A 20,080-nucleotide genomic window follows, 5' to 3' on the forward strand; every position below is an offset into this window, starting at 1 on the left:
GAGCTGTGAAGAGGAAACGAGGGGTGAGTCCCGTTACTTTTCTCATAATGACCTGCCACCCATACTATTTCAAGCTTCTAAAATTCTTATTTATTTTCTTCTTCCAGACTTGCATAAAATCTGAACACTGTGTAACTACAGAGATTCTTAAAAAATTGGTATACTAGGTCCGTGTTGGTTTACAATATACCTTGAGAAGTCCCTTCTTCCCTACAGCTTGAAATAAGACTACATAAAAATATTAGTTATACATTCAAAAATATTGAATAGTTGTTTATAAAACTTCCAATTTTATGAAAAGTGAAGTCCAGGTTTTAACAAGACAAACTAAATGAGTTTTAGATTAAAATGTAAACATTGTTTTCAAGGTTCTTGTGAGGACTTTTTCCACAGAGAGAAACTCTACAAGGAAGATTTAAAAAATATTAAATGTATAATAAGAACACACTCAACAGCCAGTGTGATATTGTATTTTAATGATTTTTTACGGCTGAGGATATCTGAAAGACGATATGAAACATGTCCCATGTTTTAATGACAAGAAAATGAAATACATGTAATCTATAAGATTACAAGTGGAACCTCAAGGTACCTCTCAAGCAAGTTTTTCAAGTAATAAGGATAATGTCCAGGTAGAAGAGGTTACTAATCCTGCTGAAGTACTGAAATAGATATTTACAAAAATACTAAAGTTGAAAGCTAGAGAAGCAGCTTGGATTGATAAGATTTCTGGGGATATATGAAAGGTAATAGTTTGGGATTCAGTACCAAATCTGAAATATTTGTTTGATTATTATTTTCATGAAGGAGCTATACCAAATGAATGGAGAGTTCTTACAGTAGCTCAAAGGTTGATAAACATAAAGCAGATAATTACAGGTCAGTCAGGTGGACATGCAGTATGTTGCAGTAGACTTGGGGAAAGCACTATTTCTGATTGTAAAGTATATTAGACATGTTTGCAAAATTACTAACTTGTTTGATAGAAGGCAGTTCGGTTTTCAGATAGAATATTCCAGTGAGGCTTAACTTGGGGGATTCCGGCGAGATACAGTAGATATTTTAGATTCAGGACGTCATATGGACTGTATTGCTATTGACATATCCAAAGCTTTTGATAGGGTAGATCATGGGAGACTGCTGATGAAAATGAGGGCTATTGGACTAGACTCAAGAGTGATTATTGAATGGGTGGCTAAATTTCTGGAAAATAGAACTTAGACAATTTGAGTAGGTGAAGCATTATTTGATCATGTAAGGATTAAAATGGGAGTCCCACAGGGCAGAATTATTGGAACTTTGTTTTGTTATGTATATAAGTGGTATGAGTAAAGAATTGGAAACCCATATAAGGCTTTTTGTACATGATGTTATACTGCATAGAATTAGTAAATAAGTTACTGCAAAAAAAAAAAAAATGTACAATGCAGGATGAAAAGTCAGATAAGTTTCACCAAAAGAAAATGTCCTCTCAGTTTAGATTAGTGTTGATGGAGTGAATTTACCTCATGGGGATCTCTGTAAATGAATATATAATAATGAGAATTGTGTACAATGTACGTAGTGCGAATTAAAGTATTTCTACATTTAAGTATCTTAATTAGGTAAATCACATAAACAAGGTAATGAATAAAGGTTACAGATCTCTTCATATAGTTACGAGAGTAGGGGTTGTAATAAGGATGTAAAGAGAGGTATGGAAGTCTCTGGTAAGACCCCAGTTAGAGTATGGTTCCATTGTCAGGATTACTCTATATGAGAACTGGAAAAGATTAAAGGGATGCTGTTGTTTGTTCTGGGTGGTTTCCAACAAAAGAGTAATGTTACAAAAAAAGTAAACTTTGGATTGGGAAGACATGCGAGTAAGGAGATTCTGTCAGTGGAGTGACATTACTAAATATATAAGCTTGAGTGGAGCTTTTAAATGTAGGGAAGATCACGGTAGGAAGATGAAACTGGAATTCAAGAAGAAAAATTGTAGCAATTGGGAAGGGGAATTAGGGACTGGAATAATTTACTGAGGGAAATGTTTGATAAATGTCTAAGTTGTTTGAAATCATTTAAGAACTAGGTCAACAACTGATAAGGAATTTGCCACTGGGCAACAGCCCTTATTGCAAATCGATGATTTGGCTGATTGACAGACACATACCCAGTCCTCAAGTCAGAGGAATTAACCAGACTCTATTCAAATCTCTGATCCGACCGGGAATCGAACCCGGTACCCTCTGAACTGAAGGCCATAACATTGACCATTCACCCAAGGAGTCTGTGATCAGAAATGTAACTTTGTAAGTTTTTATATGATATTGTCTCAAGAGAGAAGGTCCGGCTCATTGGCTGAATGATAAGCGTACCTGCCTTCTGTTTAGAGAGGTCCGGGTTTGATTTCCGGATGGTTTTTTTAACCTCGTCTAGTTAGTTTCTGTGGCTCGGGGAAAACACACAACAGTGAACACATCCCTCCACATCAAGTGCTGACACCAATATAATGGGAAAAGGCCGGGGAGGAGATAATCTCAAGATAAAAAGCAGAGCTGCTGAGAAGAAAGAGGGCGACCATTGTTGGTTGTTATCTGGGCCCGGATTTTGATGACCTAATAAATGCCAGAAAATTGCATAAGATTCCTCAAGAAATTATTCAAAATGACTCAAAAAATGGACAAAACATGTTTACCCAAAATAGCAAATACTTTATATGTGCACTGTCCACATTGCCTTTAACTCATGATGGTGTCAATACAATTAATAAGTGTCATCCAATAATAATAGCTATAGAAACAGCCTCCGTGGCTCAGGTAGTAGCGCGCCGGCCTCTCTCCGTGGTTCAAATCCCGATCACTCCATCTGAAGTTTGTTCTAGACAAAGCGGAGGCGGGACAGGTTTTCCCTAGCATCTTTCATTCCAGCAGCACACTCCAATATCATTTCAACTTTCGGTCATTAATCATTGCCCCAGAGAAGTGTGACAGGCTTCGTCAGCCGGCACAATTCCTATCCTCGCTGCTAGATGGGGGCTTCATTCATTCCATTCCTGACCCGGTCGGATGACTGGAAGCAGGCTGTGGATATTTTTTTTTATAGAAACAAGTCCTTTTTTGAAATGCAATTCTTATAATTAAAATACCTGAGCATCTGTCGTCATTATTAGGATGTTGTGCGATTCACTGGATACCACGTCTTTGTCGCGACCCACATGTTCCCGAATGGTAAATCTTTTATCTGCTGCACCTTTCACCTCGCATATTTCTCAGAAAGGTAAAGAAATGTCCTTTTGCTGTCTGGGGATGCGGATTTACAAAGAGTACGGATAACGGTTGTAGAAGATTGCATAGTGTTTGGACTGCGTATTGAACCTTTTGATGTTAGAGCATTCTTGTTTATTGAACGCTCCGATGATATTCAGATATGTTTATTTTCTTTCTTTCTTTTTTAATCTGCTTACCCGCCAGGGTTGGTTTTTCCATCGGACTCCGCGAGGGATCCCACCTCTGCCGCCTCAAGGGCAGTGTCCTGGAGCGTGAAACATTGGTTCGGGGATACAACTGGGGAGAATGAATGACCAGTACCTCGCCCAGGCGACCTCACCTGCTATGCTGAACAGGGACCTTGGTGGGGGATGGGAAGATTGGAAAGGATAGGCAAGCAAGAGGGAAGGAAACGGCCGTGGCCTTAAGTTAGGTACCATCCCGGCATTTGCCTGAAGGAGAAGTGGGAAACCACGGAAAACCACTTCCAGGATGGCTGAGGTGGGAATCGAACTCTACTCAGTTGACCTCCCGAGGCTGAGTGGACCCCGTTCCAGCCCTCGTACCACGTTTCAAATTTCGTGGCAGAGCCGGGAATCGAACCCGGGCCTCCGGGGGTGGCAGCTAATCACACTAACCACTGCACCACAAAGGCGGACAGATATGTTTATTACCCAACGTAAATGCATAGGAATTACTAAATAATGACGCAGATCTAAACATGACTTAAAACAAATTAATATAGCTACCGAATTACTGAAAATTATAAAATCGTGAGGCAAATTTGAAGAAAAGGAATACCTAAAGGTAAAAAATTACAAAAGATGAAAAAATGACATAATAAATCTCTGTAATCACGGCGCCTTGACGAAGATGTCAGTTGATAGATTTATTTATTTATCGTATGATGAATCTATGTACACACATGTATATAGTTCAGGGTAAATGTGCGTAGTCACAAGTCCGTACAATACTATAACTCTAGGTCTAGCATTTTGACCCAATCAACTGCTTCATCCGATGTGCGGTGAAAGTTGATAGATGACATGCCGGGAAAATCCGGGCCCTGGTTAATATTTATTTAGCGTATGATTCTACTAACCGTCGACTGGGTTCAGTTGCAGTCTCGTATGTATCAGAACGTAATAAAGCAGGCGTACGTACTATAAAATTTCCCTTTGGAAACATCAAATGATCGTAAATATGTCTTTCAGTAAAATGAGTGTCGCGATGAAATGAAATGGCGTATGGCTTTTAGTGCCGGGAGTGTCCGAGGACAAGTTCGGCTCGCCAAGTGCAGGTCTTTTGATTTGACTCCCGTAGGCGACCTGCGCGTCGTGATGAAGATGAAATGATGATGACGACACATACACCCAGTGTCAGGGGAATTAACCAATGATGGTTAAAATTCCCAAACCTGCCGGGAATCGAACCCGGGACCCCTGTGACCAAAGGCCAGCACGCTAACCATTCAGCCATGGAGTCAGACTGTGTCGCGATGTTACCTAGTGTAACAAATGAACAATAAAAGCAATTTCCTTGATGTTACTGTTTTGGTGTACTTGCTCCCCGATGGTCTTTTAAATCCTCCCGCCTGAGTATATTTTTGTTCCTCGCCGCTATGGTTCGCATGCTCGAGGCCGCTGGGAAAAACCGGCGGCTGATTGTAACAGCAGCGCTGAAACAGACGACAGCATAAGCGCGTAGTACCAATTCGGAAGTTGCACCGGCGAGTGGATCCGAGTTTTTCTATTTGCTGTGAAGTAAAGTTCTTGTTGTCAATATGAGTATGGTGGAGACCGTGGAAGAAACTTACGATGGCGAAGTTCGCCGGAAGACTATCCGAAGGAGTTACAAAATTGAGGAAGTAAGTAGAAAATTGTACATTTGTGACTACGCTCCGTGTTTTTTTTTTTCCCCTCCCTTCTCTGGTAACATGGTTGTATCAACAGGCCCAGCTGAAGCTTGAATGCAACTAAATTTAGATTGTGTTTTGGTCTTCCTATTTCAGACTACCAGATAACTATGTTAAAACTATATCCCTAAGTTAATTTTTATTTTGTATTGCCCGCCATCATATTTGGCAGCTATCCCTAGATCATTTTTGCTCGGACCTTCGCTTGTAAGGAAAGTGAATGTAAAGAGTACTTTATTAAACGTTTCTATTTCAAGACTTTAACAGCAGACCAGCGATTCTAGGGAAAACTATTATCACAGAACATCTTATGTCCGTTTGTGTGAAGTTGTGAGAAATGCTGTTTTATTTTATTGCCACCCCGTTTTATAATAGGAATTGTCTGCACCTAAAATTTATTTGAAGAGAAATTTAAGTATCAGAGCAACAATGGGATAAATTTATTGTTGAGGCTGCTTTTATCCCTTATTCATCTCTTGGACTCGTACTATTAATTCACTTATATACCGAATATCAGGATTAAAATTCGATCTAGGGCACTGAATTGCCCTTAGCGCCTCTTATCAAATGCTTTTGCAATTCTGAGCGTTGCCATGAACAATCTTACTTCGCTGATAATGATGTGTTTTGACGATGAATTTAGCCTCCAATTCTTGGTGGAGAGGGAGCTCAAAATAGATGTGTTTGGCTGTTTTGTAACTAGTGTTGAGTTGACGTCATTGTTCATCAGGAGTCTGAAGAGACCAGCTAGAAAACCCATTCACTACAGAGCTCTTTAACAACGCTCAAACGAAAAAAGTGTATGAGGCTGAGTGGATCCCGTTCTAGCCCTCGTACCACTTTCAAATTTCGTGACAGAGCCGGGAATCGAACCCGGGCCTCCGGGGGTGGCAGCTAATCACAACCTACAGTGATATTAAATATGCTAAATGATACAATTTATCATATTGAGTTTAAGGCCACGGTAGCTATCAGAAGGAAGTTCAAAAAAAGAAACAGTTCATGAGTTATTTAAGGTGAACGAACACTTTAGCTTAATAACCCTGTATATAAATGACCAAGATTTCATGCTATATAATACAGGCTGAAGCCTCCGCGGCTCAGGCGATAGCGCGCCGGCCTCTCATCGCTGGATACCGTGGTTCAAATCCCAGTCACTCCATGTGAGATTAGTGCTGGACAAAGCGAACGCAGGACAGGTTTTTCTCCGTGTGCTCCGGTTTCCCCTGTCATATTTTATTGCAGCAAGACGCTCCATTAACATTTCATCTGTCAGTCATTTATGAGGCCCAGAGCAATGCGCCAGGCTTCGGCAGCCGGCACAATTCATAACCCCGCCGCTAGACGGGGGTTACATTCATTTCATTCCTGACCCGGTCTATTGACTGGAAACAGGCTGAGGATTTTCATTATACAGGGTGGTCAGTAGAGCCAGGATTCTTATGTAATTTCGTATTCCGTTCTTTTACTTGTAGACAAATAAATACATACATACATACGTTATAGTTATAGACAGTTATGGCTTTCAGTTTTCAGTCTGCAAGCCTCTGTGAATTTATTAAATGTCACCACAATCCTCTATTTGCAACTAGTGCTGTGGCCTCATTCAGTTCAATACCTCTTATCTTTAAATCGTTAGAAACTGAGTCTAACCATCGCCGTCTTGATCTCCCTCTACTTCTCGTACCCTTCATAACACAGTCCATTATTCTCCTAGGTAATCTATCCTCCTCCATTCGTCTCACATGACCCCACAACCGAAGCCGGTTTATGCGTACAGCTTCATCCATCGAGTTCATTCCTAACTTAGCCTTTATCTCCTCATTCCGAGTACCTTTCTGCCATTGTTCCCAACTGTTTGTACCAGCAATCATTCCCGCTACTTTCATGTCCGTTACTTCTAAATTATGAATAAGATATCCTGAGTCCACCCAGCTTTCGCTCCCGCAAAGCAAAGTTGGTCTGAAAACAGGCCGATGTAAAGATAGTTTCGTCCGGGAGCTGACTTCCTTCTTACAGAATACTGTTGATCGCAACTGCGAGCTCACTGCATTGGCTTTACTGAAGCTTGATTCAAGCTCACTATATTACCATCCTGGCAGAACACACATCCTAAATACTTGAAATTATCTACCTGTTCCAGATTTGTACCGCCAATGTGACATCCAATTCTCTTGGATTTCTTACCTATTGACATTAATTTAGTCTTTGAAAGGCTCATTTTCATCGCGAACTTATTGATCCTATTTTCAAGTTCCGAAATATTAAGACTGCAGGCTTTCGGCACAATCTGCCATTATGACCAAGTCGTCAGCATACGCCAGACTGCTTACTACATTTCTTACTACATTATAGCCTAGACAATTAAAAAGACAAATGTCGGCGAATTGTGGTTCTGATAAGTTTATACCTTTGTTTCATTTTACGTATTTTTACATATTCTCAGTAATATTACATATTTTTACATATCAAGTGAAGATTGTAATATTTTTGTACATATCTGGATAATTATTCTTTAAAAATTGTGTACCGGGCGAGTTGGCCATGCGGTTAGGGGCGCGCAGCTGTGAGCTTGCATTTGGGAGATAGTGGGTTCGAACCCTACTGTCGGCAGCCCTGAACTTGGTTTTCCGTGGTTTCCGATTTTCACACCAGGCAATTATCTGTGTCGGTGCGACGTAAAGCAAGCAGCAAAAGCAAATTGTTAAAAAAAAAGAAAAAAAGAAAGTGTCAGCTTGTTTAATTTTCAGGCTAGGAGTAAAGTAATTGGTAAATTTTATCTCAATTGCTAAAGTTGGCCTTAAAATTCATTTAAAATTGTGATTTCTAACCCTTTGTCTGTGCCTTAACTGCGTAAAACATTACTAATCCTAGGCTAGGTGCCTTTCATTGGTCAGAGTTTATAACAAACTCCATGCAGTCTTGAATCGAAGTCCAGGTTAATCAAGCTCTCTATCTAATTGCAAGATCATTTAATGGTGAACAAGAAGAGCCCGTGGAAGATGTTTCACTCAACTAGTTTTATCTCTTAAAATATGTGATGCTGAACGGTCCTTCGCAGCCTACAAGATAATTTTATCGGATCAGCGCCGAAACATCACAATGGAAAACATGGAGAAGTATTTGGTGACACACTGCGCATCACGATAAAAAAAAAAAGTTATCTTACTAGTTGTTACTTTAGGGGGTTTGACTTTATTTAGTAACGTTTATATTTGTTTCATTTTCAGGGGGTAGCATAGCAGGAATTTATTCGCAGTGTAAGCAGTGGCAGAGTGCTGTTGAAAAGTACAGGAAACTAGCCACAACAATACAGAGTGTAATATTCTACACGATTTACAGTGCATTACATTATTTTTTAATATCTGGAGCATTTCAATTATGCCTTTAATTTGATTACTAGACGACCCGTGCTGCTCTGCAGCAATCGTTATAAATAGGTCAGATAACTCGTCTTGATATGCCTGCCGTAGTCATATTGTTTTGCCTGACCTTTTTAATGGTTGTATGAACACTTAATAAGAAGCGGGTTATGGTATGCCGCAGTTCGTGGTCAGAATTCATCCATTCTGATGCCACCATGCCGTCTGTTTGGTAAAAAAAATCTATCCATGTATTCGTTTTATTAATGCTGCAGTTCTTGATGTAAAGCTTGGTGTTATGTCGTAGAAGGCATTTCTTCTATATAGAACGGTTGTCTTGTGAGCTCATACATTACTCTCGAAGGGGCGTTTCTTTGCCAGGCAGAGAACTTTTGAAGGATACATGGCCTTCACTCTTTCTAGTGGAGCTAGGTTATCCTTCGATAGGAGTTCCCAGATAATGTCTAAGGCGTGCGTCATGATGTGGTCTGTTTGTACGTAGACTTTCTTTCTCTTAGCAGCATGTAAGTTATAAGGAACGCTCTGTCATCTGTTGAATATACTTGGAAGCTGGGAAAGGTTAGAAAATTTACAAAAAAAAATACCTAACAGGGAATAGTATACTTCCTGGCTTGACAGGTTGTAATAAAACATGGCTGCATGCAATGACATTACTAAGGATGAACATCACATGCATCAGAATAGTAATGAAAGTTTTAGTTGCTTAGCAACCTGCTAATTACAGAATGTATTGCGGGTTAGGATAAGCCTTCGTTTGCAATTATTGGAGTAATCCTTTAATGATTTGATTTTATGATCACTCAAAATTGGCTGTACTTATAGACCTATCAATGTCTCATGATTCACCGGCAGGTAATTCCGGAGAGAATGAAACAAATCGGTCCAGTAGAACAGACGGACGGATTTGTCCAAAGCTGTTTTTAGTAAACTCTTTTCATATGTAGATTTAATACTGTCAAAATTAGAAAACGGTGATAGATTATATACATTACCTAAAGCAACAACAATGACAGGTGTTTAACACAATATTTTTGTCTCATGTCACCATAAATCATAATTGCTATTATTAGTGATTTAAGCCCACTAGGGAGCGCTTATGACTAGTTCTCTTTGGATGCTCGCTTTTGTTCCCAATACTTCTTGAGTCCTGCTATTCGTTTTTCCTTTCTTACCTGTGAAAGAAGTTTGCGAGATTTAACAACAGAGAAGATCACGAATTTACCAATTTACAAAATTTAGGGCAGTCTGAGACATCAGTATCAGAAATCTCAGAGGCTAACTCCCTTTTTTTTTTTTTTTTTTTTTTTTTTTTTTTGAGCCACATGCTTCCAGTCTTGTAGCTTTTGATGAGTGAAAAGATCTTCTTCGCAAGTCAGCCGTTGTCCATTCTCAGAAGGTGCCCGTAAAACTTCAGCCGCCTACGTTAGTCATAATAAAATAATAATAAGTCATAATAAAAAGAATTTACGAACATTTTTGTAAATTTAGCGCATCAATACTATTACATATTTGTATGAATATTACATATTTCACTGATATTTACTGCATTTTATGTAGGTATTTCGCAGTTTGATATTACATAAGCCGGGCTGAGTGGCTCAGACGGTTAAGGCGCTGGCCTTCTAACCCCAACTTGGCAGGTTCGATCCTGGCTCAGTCCGTGGTATGTGAAGGTGCTCAAATACGTCAACCTCGTGTTGGTAGATTTACCGGCACGTAAAAGAACTCCCGCGGGACTAAATTCCGGCAACAGGGCGCCTCCGAAAACCGTTAGTTAGTGGGACGTAAAGCAAATGACGTTTATTATCATGATATTACATAAAAATCCGGACCCTACTGATCAGATATGCTTTACTCTGGTGCGCGGTGTTTTTACTGCTGTATGGGCGAGTGCGCGCTCGTTTGGCGCGTGCGGGTCCAGGTCATTAGTAGGAAGATAAACTACACAAGAGTAACATACAGTTTTAAGTTCATTACTTACCAAATTATGAAAAGAGGTGTTGAAACAGCCCGCCTTCATACTCCACACATTTTTTGACATCACTCACTGTACCTCACGATGAAGTATCCCGGCAATTTTCTGACCAATATTATGTTTCAGTTTTTGTATGAGTCCGTCTTTGCGGTGCAGTGGTTTGTGTAATTAGCTGCCACCCCCGGAGGCCTGGGTTCGATTTCCGGCTCTGCAACGAAATTCGAAAAGTGGTACGAGGACTTGAACAGGGTCCACTCAGTCTCGGGAGGTCAACTGAGTAGAGGCGTGGTGTTGGAGGGGAGGGGGCAGTTCCCATGTCAGCCATCCTCGAAGTGGTTTTCCACTTCTCCTCCGGGCAAATGCCGGGATGGTACCTAACTTAAGGCTACGACCGCTTCTTTTCTTCTTCCAATCAACCCCCGCACAAGGTCCCTGTTCAGCATAGGCGGTGAGACTGACTGGACCTCATCCTCTCCAGCGGTATCCCCGAACCGAAGTCTCACGCTCCAGGACAGAGCTCTTGAGGCGATAGAGATGCGATCCCTCGCTGAATCCAGGGAAAAAAAGAAAACAAGCATGCAAGGTAAACGTATTAAGAAAAAAAAAGTTCTTGTATGGTGTGCGGGTTCTTCTTGTACATGGTATTTTTAAATTTTCCCCAGAGATAATAATCGCAGGCGGATACAATCGTGGGACAGAGGGGACCACAAATCTGTACTAATGACTCTGTTCTGTGGAAACAACGAATTTCTCTCATGTAATGATTCGGAGTGTAAGCAGTGGTAGAGTGCTGTTGGAAAGAAAATACAAAATCGTGCTCCTTTTCGGTAATTCTCTCTCCCTCTAAAGCGGGGGGGGGGGGGGTAGTATGGTATTCACGTAAAGTATCAGAATCAATCGTATTCTAAAAAAAACCATGATGGTTCTATGATTCTTTCGCCACTGATGGTGCACCATACACTAATTTTTGCGTCGTGGAAGGGTACTTCATGTACGAAGTTAGGTTTAACAGCACTCGAGTAATGACTGTTTTGTGTACACTCATAACCATGGAGGTGGAACCAGGCCTCGTCCGAGAAAAATATAAAATGTGGGTCTATTTCTCAATTGTATAAATTTTCCAGACTCCATTCACAAAGTGGACACATACTGTTAAAAAAAAAAAAAATACAAGGTCACTTGGTTGAAGACGATGTGCTACAGTAACTTGATGCGGCTGTAAGTGTAATCATGCAGTAGTGTTTTGAAAACGCAAAACCCATGGTGGTGTCATAATGAAGCTTTCAAGGCATGATGAGTGAGGCAGTTTGTCATTGCTTTCCTCGTTCCCCAGAAAGTAGTACTGGAGCTCGGCCAGCCCTATGCATAGTACCAGACACTGTAGTCGTGATCTGAATGTCATTACTCAGCACTTCCATATCGTCACATCCATAAAGGTGACTGAGACTTTGGAGGAAGCTACATTTTAGTGGTGGTGGTGGTGGTGGTGGTGGTGATTATTGTTTTAAGAGGAAGTACAACTGATAAACCATCCTGTATATAACACTTAATCAGAAGGAAAAAGAAGGATCGGACACTTCTGAAGATATCTGTCAAAGAAATGCAAGGTGGTGGTGGTGATTATTGTTTTAAGAGGAAGTACAACTAGGCAACCATCCTCTCTTTTTTACACTAATCAGAGAGAAAAAATGAAGGATCCGACACTTCGAAAAATGAAGGTATCGGCCAAAGAAAAACAAAGGGCACGATGGGCGGGAAAATAAAAGATTCCCCCGCTGCTGTTCTCCAAAGGTGCCCCAAACGTGAATTGCTGGGGAACGCAAGACATCACAAAGTGAGAAGTGCTTTAGCCTCATCCTTGAGATCGTTAGGATGGGAAACCTATGAAGGAGTACACTGTGAATCCTCTAAAGGATCTTTTAGATGAGCTGATATTGTCGCAATAATCCAGCATACCATGAAAGGTGTTGTGTTAGTCCAACACCGGCTCCATGGCTAAATGGTAAGCGTGCTGGCCTTTGGTCACAGGGGTCCCGGGTTCGATTCCCGGCAGGTTCGGGAATATTAACCATAATTGGTTAATACCGCTGGCACGGGGGCTGGGTGTTTGTGTCGTCTTCATCATCATTTCAACCTCATGCGCAGGTCGCCTACTAGCGTCAATTCAAAATACCTGCACCTGGCAAGTCGAACTTGTCCTCGGACGCTCCCGGCACTAAAATCCATACGCCATTTCATTTCAGGTCCGAAAATTCGCTTTGAAAGGGATCAGCAGCAGGCACCTGAAGACAAGCAGGAGAAGAGGTCCATCTGCGAACTCTGTCTACCGTACCTCTCTGATCCCTATCATGTTCAATGGAAAATGGTGTGTTATTGAGTACTGTTTTGCAGTAGGGGTGCTGTGAGGCTGTTGACCTGGAAACATATGAAAAGCTTCAAATCGTCTTTAACTGGTCTAAATGACATCGCCTTAAACATTAAGTAATCGCTTAAAATTCTCCTGTGATTACTATTGAGAGACTATCTGACGGTGAGATGGCGGCCCCGGTCTAGAAAACCAAGAATAAGGCCGAGAGGATTCGTCGTGCTGACCACACGACACCTCGTAATCTGCAGACAATCGGGTTGAGCTGTCGTGCCATAGGGGGTTGGGGGAAGTCTCCATCACATTTGTACGTCACGTGGTAGAGAGTCAATCCTCTTATTACACTATACACACTGATACTCAACAATGCAAGTAATCATGTTCTTGTTTCAGGAACTCCGTGGTCACTTACTATTTGTAAGCTGATATCTCTCTTGCAGAATTAGTAAAATTGGTAGGCCTAGAATGCTCTAATACCGTCGGGGTTTGAAAAGAACAAGAGTTGACCAAGGGAGATCGGATAAGATAGATGAAAGTGAAGAGCCTGGCGTAAGTAAGTGGAAGCAATGCCAGAACTCAGCTAAGGGCCCCGAGCGTTCTACCGCCCCCGCCCACAGCGGTTAAGCTACATTTTACTTTGATCTGCGACAAGAGACAGACGAACAATAATGCATCTATCAATAAATAGAAAATGAAAACCTACAACCTGTTTTCCAGTCAGCGACCAGGTCAGGGATAGAATGAATGACGCGGCGAGGATAGGAATTGTGCCGGCTGCCAAAGCCTGTCGCACTCCTCTGGGGCAATGATTAATGACTAGCAGATGAAATGATAGTGGAGAGTGTTGCTGAAATGAAAGATGACAGGGAAAACTGAAGTACCTGGAGAAAAACCTGTCCCGCCTCCGCTTCGTCCAGCACAAATATCACATGGAGTGACCGGGATTTGAACCAAGGAACCCAGCGGTGAGAGGCCGATGCGTTGCCGCCTGAACCACAGAGACTATCAATAAATAGTTACAGGCTATTTTAGGACTATACATATTTCGATTGACTTCAGTAAAACTTCACACACCGGGCGAGTTGGCCGTGCGCGTAGAGGCGCGCGGCTGTGAGCTTGCATCCGGGAGATAGTAGGTTTGAATCCCACTATCGGCAGCCCTGAAGATGGTTTTCCGTGGTTTCCCATTTTCACACCAGGCAAATGCTGGGGCTGTACCTTAATTAAGGCCACGGCCGATTCCTTCCATCTCCTAGGCCTTTCCTATCCCATCGTCGCCACAAGACCTATCTGTGTCGGTGCGACGTAAAGCAACTAGCAAAAAAAAAAAAAAAAAAAAAAAAACTTCACACCTTCAGTCCCGTTCTTCATTCTCGTTATCATAATGTAAGTAAGGTACACTTCTGATCTTAAAAGACCGGGCTGAGTGGCTCATACGGTTGAGACACACTGCCTTTTGACCCCAACTTGGCAGGTTCGATCCAGGCTCTGGCCGGTGGTATTTGAAGGGGCTCAAAAACGTAAAAAGAACTCCTGCGGGACAAAATTCCGGTACCTAGTCGTCTCCGAAAACCGTAAGTAGTTAGTGTGATGTAAAAACAATAAAATTATTATTATTCATGATCTTAAAAAGGGAGCCTACAAAATTCACACACAGTTTGGAAATCTAAGGAAAAGATGGTGTGTAAGGAAGTAGCGGTCCATTCAACTACTGCCAGATTACTCAATCGAATGTTGATTGTAACGAGACCAGCGTTATGTTTAAATTCTCCCCGCGCGGATAATTCTGCAACCAGCACAACACAGCTCTATTGCAGGAATGAGAGGAAGTTTCGTATTGTTTATAAAATAATGTCGAGAAACTGCAATGTTTGGTTTGCATTCCACTTATTATTATTATTATTATTATTATTATTATTATTATTATTGTTGTTGTTACCGTGTTTTTGGTGGTAGTTATGCGTGAAAGAAGGTGCGGGGTGGTGAACAGGTCTCAAGCTACGAAAGTAAAATTAATTTCAAATTTAACAAGGTTATATTTTCTTTTCAAAATAAAGAAATAACAAGCATGGCAGGTACAGAGTAGCAAGTCAAAAAGGTAGTTAGAATATTTACAGGATTTGGGCTTCGCGCCCCGACTTCACAATGCTTGGGCAATCAGCCCAACCTTACTTCAAAATAAGTATTAACAGAGGGGCAAAAAACCCCATTCATGCTCAGGAGCACTTGCTCCAAATTACACCAAAAAGCCTCCACGAGGCATACAACACTCAATTTTCGAAGAAGAGCCACTCGCCCTCAACTTTAAGCCTCTCAAAGGCCACACCAAACTCCACCTTCAAGTTGTCCTCTCTGGACATAGACACAGGGGTAAAATACCCAACCTACTGAGGTCTATTAGATAAAAAAAAAGGGGTAATTACATGACCTCTAAAATAACAATTTGAGAGGAGGCGATCTGCACTCCTAATGTATTTGTTTCAAAACCTAATTTGGCTCTAGGCCACTGATGCAAGGGCTAATCCCATACTATGGAGGTGACTTTAGAAAAGAAACAAATTTACATAATGTTAAGGAAGAATAGGTTGAGAAAATAAGTTCACCTCAAAACAATATGAGTGGGAGCTCGAGAGGGTTAAGCACTCTCTATCCCAATATGTAGTTAAAAAGATAGAATAGATACAAGTTTCTTTACATATTAGGGAAGGTTACATAATGGAAAAACTTCGGACCCGCCCCGAGAGTTAAACTGCTGAGCAAGCAAGAAAAGAAGTAATTAATCGGCCATTACCTGGTTGTTGACCGCTGCCGGAGAAAGAGGCGCTTCCCGCCCCCTGCTATGTACTTTACACACTGAAAGATGGAACAGAAGTGGCACAGAGACCCAAAAATCAGCAGTTTATATACTCTCGCGGAAAGTTCGAGGCGTTTTAGGGAAGAAAACACCCGCCCACAATCACTTTATTGGGTAGGGTACAGCAACATATCCCAGTTGGGGGAAGATACATCGGATTGGTCAGAAATTAATTAAAGAAATTCGGGATGGGCTAAATACAAAACAAGGGGAAAAGAGAGGGGTATACAGCCAACTTAAACAATAACAGAAAGAAATTTAACAAGAAACAAACTTTTGAAATAAAAATTTCTCCAAAAAAAATAGTTCTTTCACTCCGCACTAGGGTGTACTATTGTTGATCTTCAGTAGTGTCCTCTAGAAGGGAAAGTTCACATTTCTTACTACAAGCAAAACAAAAATACATCAAAAGTGGCACAGTTCAAAAACTCCAAACTTTCCACGTAGTGACATCTTCTGAGAAAGTAGAAAATTAATACCGTAGATAAAGTTCAGACTTCCTCCAGCAGAGGAGTTTCAACTGGCGCAAATTTTAAATAAGCGGCATGGAGGTGTACCGCCCGGTACAATTATTATTATTATTATCTTCTTCTTAATCTGTTTACCCTCCAGGGTCGGTTTTTCCCTCGGACTCAGCGAGGGATCCCACCTCTACTGTCTCAAGGACAGTGTCCTGGAGCTTCAGACTTTGGGTCGGGGGATACAACCGGGGAGAATGACCAGTAACTCGCCCATACGGTCTCACCTGCTGTGCTGAATAGGGGCCTTATGGAGGGATGGGGAAGATTAGATGGGACAGACAAAGAAGAGTGAAGGAAGCGGCCGTGGCCTTAAGGTACCTCTCCAGCATTTGCCTGGTGTGAAAATGGGAAACCACGAGGACCATCTTCAGGGCTGCGTACAGTGGGGTTCGAACCCACTCTCCCGGATGCGCGCTCACAGCTGCGCGCTCCTAACCGCACTGCCAGCTCGCCAGGTCCACTTTTTATTAGGAGCATTCATTATTATATACCAACAAATAGCTTTTTCTCCGGGTAATCCGATTTTCATTCATTCCAGCAACACACTCCAATATAATTTTATTTCATCTGTTTTTCATTAATCATTGCCCCAGAGAAGCGCGACAGGCTTTGCCAGCCGGCACGATTCCTATCCTCGCCGCTAGATGGGAGCTTCATTCATTCTTGATGCGTTCGAATAACTAGAAACAGACTGTGGACTTTCATTTTTTTAATGAATTTTCGTTGTGTTTATAGTGTTGTTACGAATATAACTCCATCTGTTTCATTACTCTAATTTCCTAATAAATGCACGCACACATCTTTAAACACAAACAATTCTAACCAGTTATGAATGGCCACACTAATTACTAGTCTATTTACAAATCTCTCTTCTGTACGCACACCCGGGAGTTCCGGCCGGTTGCTACCTGGGAACGTCTATAATCCTTACTTTCACTTTCTCAAAGTCCGGCCACCTCCGCGTTCGTAGACAGCTGGATTTGAACACTGGCTATACAACACACGACAACTGTTCGTTGGTTCGAATCCACGTATGGTCCAGTTCTTCACACAGTCCCATGCAGTGAACAACTAAACAGCCCAACGGTATTCAACAGCCGGACGATACTCACAACAGCAAACATTAACACAGATCCACTTATCCTCGCGCTCACGATAGCGCGTTTCCTCGCTGGCTCACGGCGATCCTCAGTCCACAAAGTTACACGAGCACACAGTACAGTCTTTCGTTCTGTCGCCTCCACCTACACACTGGTCTCTCCGACACCACAATAACTCCTGGTTCAAACCTCGGTGGGACACCAGCGACAGCCAACACCTCTGTCGCCCTCAGCTCAGCCATCGAATCCCAACTCTCTGAGTCTCACACTGGCTCCACCTCGGAGCCCAACTGTCACTCACTCTGACTCTCACACAGAATCCAACTCTGACTGACTGTCCGCAACTAGGCACCCTTTTTATAGGTCGCGTGATTTGATCCAGAATATTCACGATGTCACTACAGGCAGAACATTCCCGTTGAATCTCCAAGGAACTCGCAGGTAAGCAGGCCGCCGAGAACAATACACGGAAAGGCCAGCCCCAGCCCAGAGGGCGGCTGGGAGATTCCAGGTCGTCTGAGTCACCAGCCCCTTCCTAGAAATGTTTGTTTTTTTATTAACCACCACTGATCTGCATTTTGGGCAGTCGCCCAGGTGGCAGATTCCCTATCTGATGTTCACCTAGTATTTTCTTAATTGCAAAGAATTTGGAAAATTTTCTAACATCTCACTTAGCAAATTATTTCAGTCTCTAACTTCTCTTCCTATAAACGAATATTTGCCCTAATCTGTCCTCTTGAATTCCAACTTGATCTTCATATTCTGATCTTTCCTATTTTTAAAAACACCACTTAAACTTATTCGCCTATTGTCATTCCACGCCACCTCTCCACTGACAGCTCAGAACATACCGCTTAGTCGAGCAGCGTGTCTCCTTTCTTCCAAGTCTTCTCGAAGTTTGCAACATTTTCGTAACACTACTCTTTTGTCGGAAATCGCCCAGAACAAGTTGAGCGGCTTTTATTTAGTATTTTTTTCCAGTTCTCGAAATCATGTAATCCTGATGAGGGTCTCAAACAATGGAAACATACTCCAAGTGGGGTCTTACCAGAGATGTGTATGCCCTTCCTTTACATCCTTGCTACAACTCCTAAATACCCTCATAACCAGGCGCAGAGATCTGTGCCCTTTATTTACAAACAAGTACCGAAAGGGGCTACCACGGGGCCGGCACGTAACAGTTTCAATTCTTAATGTATGTATAGTTTTTCTTCTGTAACATCAGGTGACTTTTGACACGATTAAATAAATAAGTAAATTTACTTACCGTGTTACAACTTACAACTCAAGTGCTGCCAATTTGGTAGATCGAAGCTGAAGAGAGCGCTCATTACACGATAGTTGGCTTGCCTGATTTCGTAACAGCTTTACCATAACATTTTCAGAATTCAAAGCAGTTGTGGAACATTCACTGTCTGCTCTAGATTCTTTGAGGTGCCATCATATTACCATTTCTCTTACGTCATTACAATATTAGAATTCGATTCGAAACAGCTGTTGGCCTTCAAACATGCTTGTGCAATGCCAACTTTCGGTACGGATTCCTGTAGAAGTTAAAAGTAGCTCCCACATTCTGCTACCAAGTTTATACCTATCCGTCTTCGACGAAGAATGTTACGTGATTCAATTTAACCTATTTCGACTTTAATTTCTTTCTATAGGTTGAAAGAATATTTATAGAGAAATGTCTTCCACATAGAACACAAAATTAACTTCAGCACTCAAAAATACTTTTAAATTTCCAATTGATATAATTTTTATGCCCATGACAATTTACCGGGTGCTTCACCAGCCCCTTGCTATTTAGTTTTATACATTCCGCCACTTCTACTACAATTCTGACATACATCGGTCCCTCTCCCTGAACCGGAGTAGTATAACGAGATATTTGTTTACGGACTAGAAGACAGCAGGAATCGTGAGCGCCACTATTAATTCATTATGGGTATCTCGAATGAACCCGTAAAGCGAGCACAGACACGAAAAACACGTACCTTACAACAAGCGGCGCGCACACAGACCAGGAACAGGAATTGTATAGGCTGGGAACTGCGAGCTGCATGCCAAGCCTCGCAATAGCTCACTTGGTAGGGGAATTGGAGTTGGAGTTGTGATAGTGGACAATATTCGAAGGTTCGAATTCCACTCAAGTTTTTTTTAAAATTTTGCCGCCAATTGCCTAGGATGTGGTAAGGTTGCATACTTGATAGTTTCCACAGGCTGATTTATTTATTTGGCCCTGTAATTGGCCGTATGTGTCGTGGCATAGGGTATTGCGCTGGGTTGGACGATGATGAGGAGGTGATGGTCTGTGGCTAGGATGAGGCATCCAATTAGCTACGTCGTACATGTTCCAAGCTTCGTAGCCCACAGGTAGGGCAAAGTGTGCCCTATTGGAACGATAACAACGTGCGATGGCAGGTAGGTATGAGCAGCGTGAACTCCCCCTCCTTGGAGGCAAATCACAACACAACACAAAGCTTATTCATTGCCTCGTGAAGTATTCCAGCGACGAGTATGTGGATATGCGACTCATTTATGAAGAAACTAGACATAATGCATACAAGTCACAAAGCCTGTATCAAGAACCTATCCGGATAGACGACAACCGACAGACATGTCATTTCGGAGTATGAAAAGACATCTGCGTGTTATTGCGTACCTGGGAGAGTCATGGCCTGTTCGAGATCATCCCCTAACGTCTGCTCACAGTGAAGAG

General features: G+C 41.8%; 1 protein-coding gene across 9 annotated transcripts in view; it reads left to right on the forward strand.

Moving 5' to 3' along the window:
* The first annotated feature begins 4,927 nt into the window (after positions 1-4,927).
* tmod (tropomodulin) overlaps positions 4,928-20,080 on the forward strand; it is a 547,878-nt gene continuing 532,725 nt past the window's right edge. For all 9 annotated transcript variants that reach the window (XR_010861290.2, XR_010861291.2, XR_010861289.2 and 6 more), the window contains exon 1: positions 4,928-5,115. Coding sequence is in view for 6 of the 9 variants with exons in the window: in XM_067155996.2 (XP_067012097.1) it covers positions 5,032-5,115 (84 nt within the window). In the remaining 3 variants the exon portion in view is untranslated. The remainder of the gene's footprint in view (positions 5,116-20,080) is intronic.

Source organism: Anabrus simplex, chromosome 1, assembly GCF_040414725.1.
Source record: "Anabrus simplex isolate iqAnaSimp1 chromosome 1, ASM4041472v1, whole genome shotgun sequence".
Taxonomy (NCBI): domain Eukaryota; kingdom Metazoa; phylum Arthropoda; class Insecta; order Orthoptera; family Tettigoniidae; genus Anabrus; species Anabrus simplex.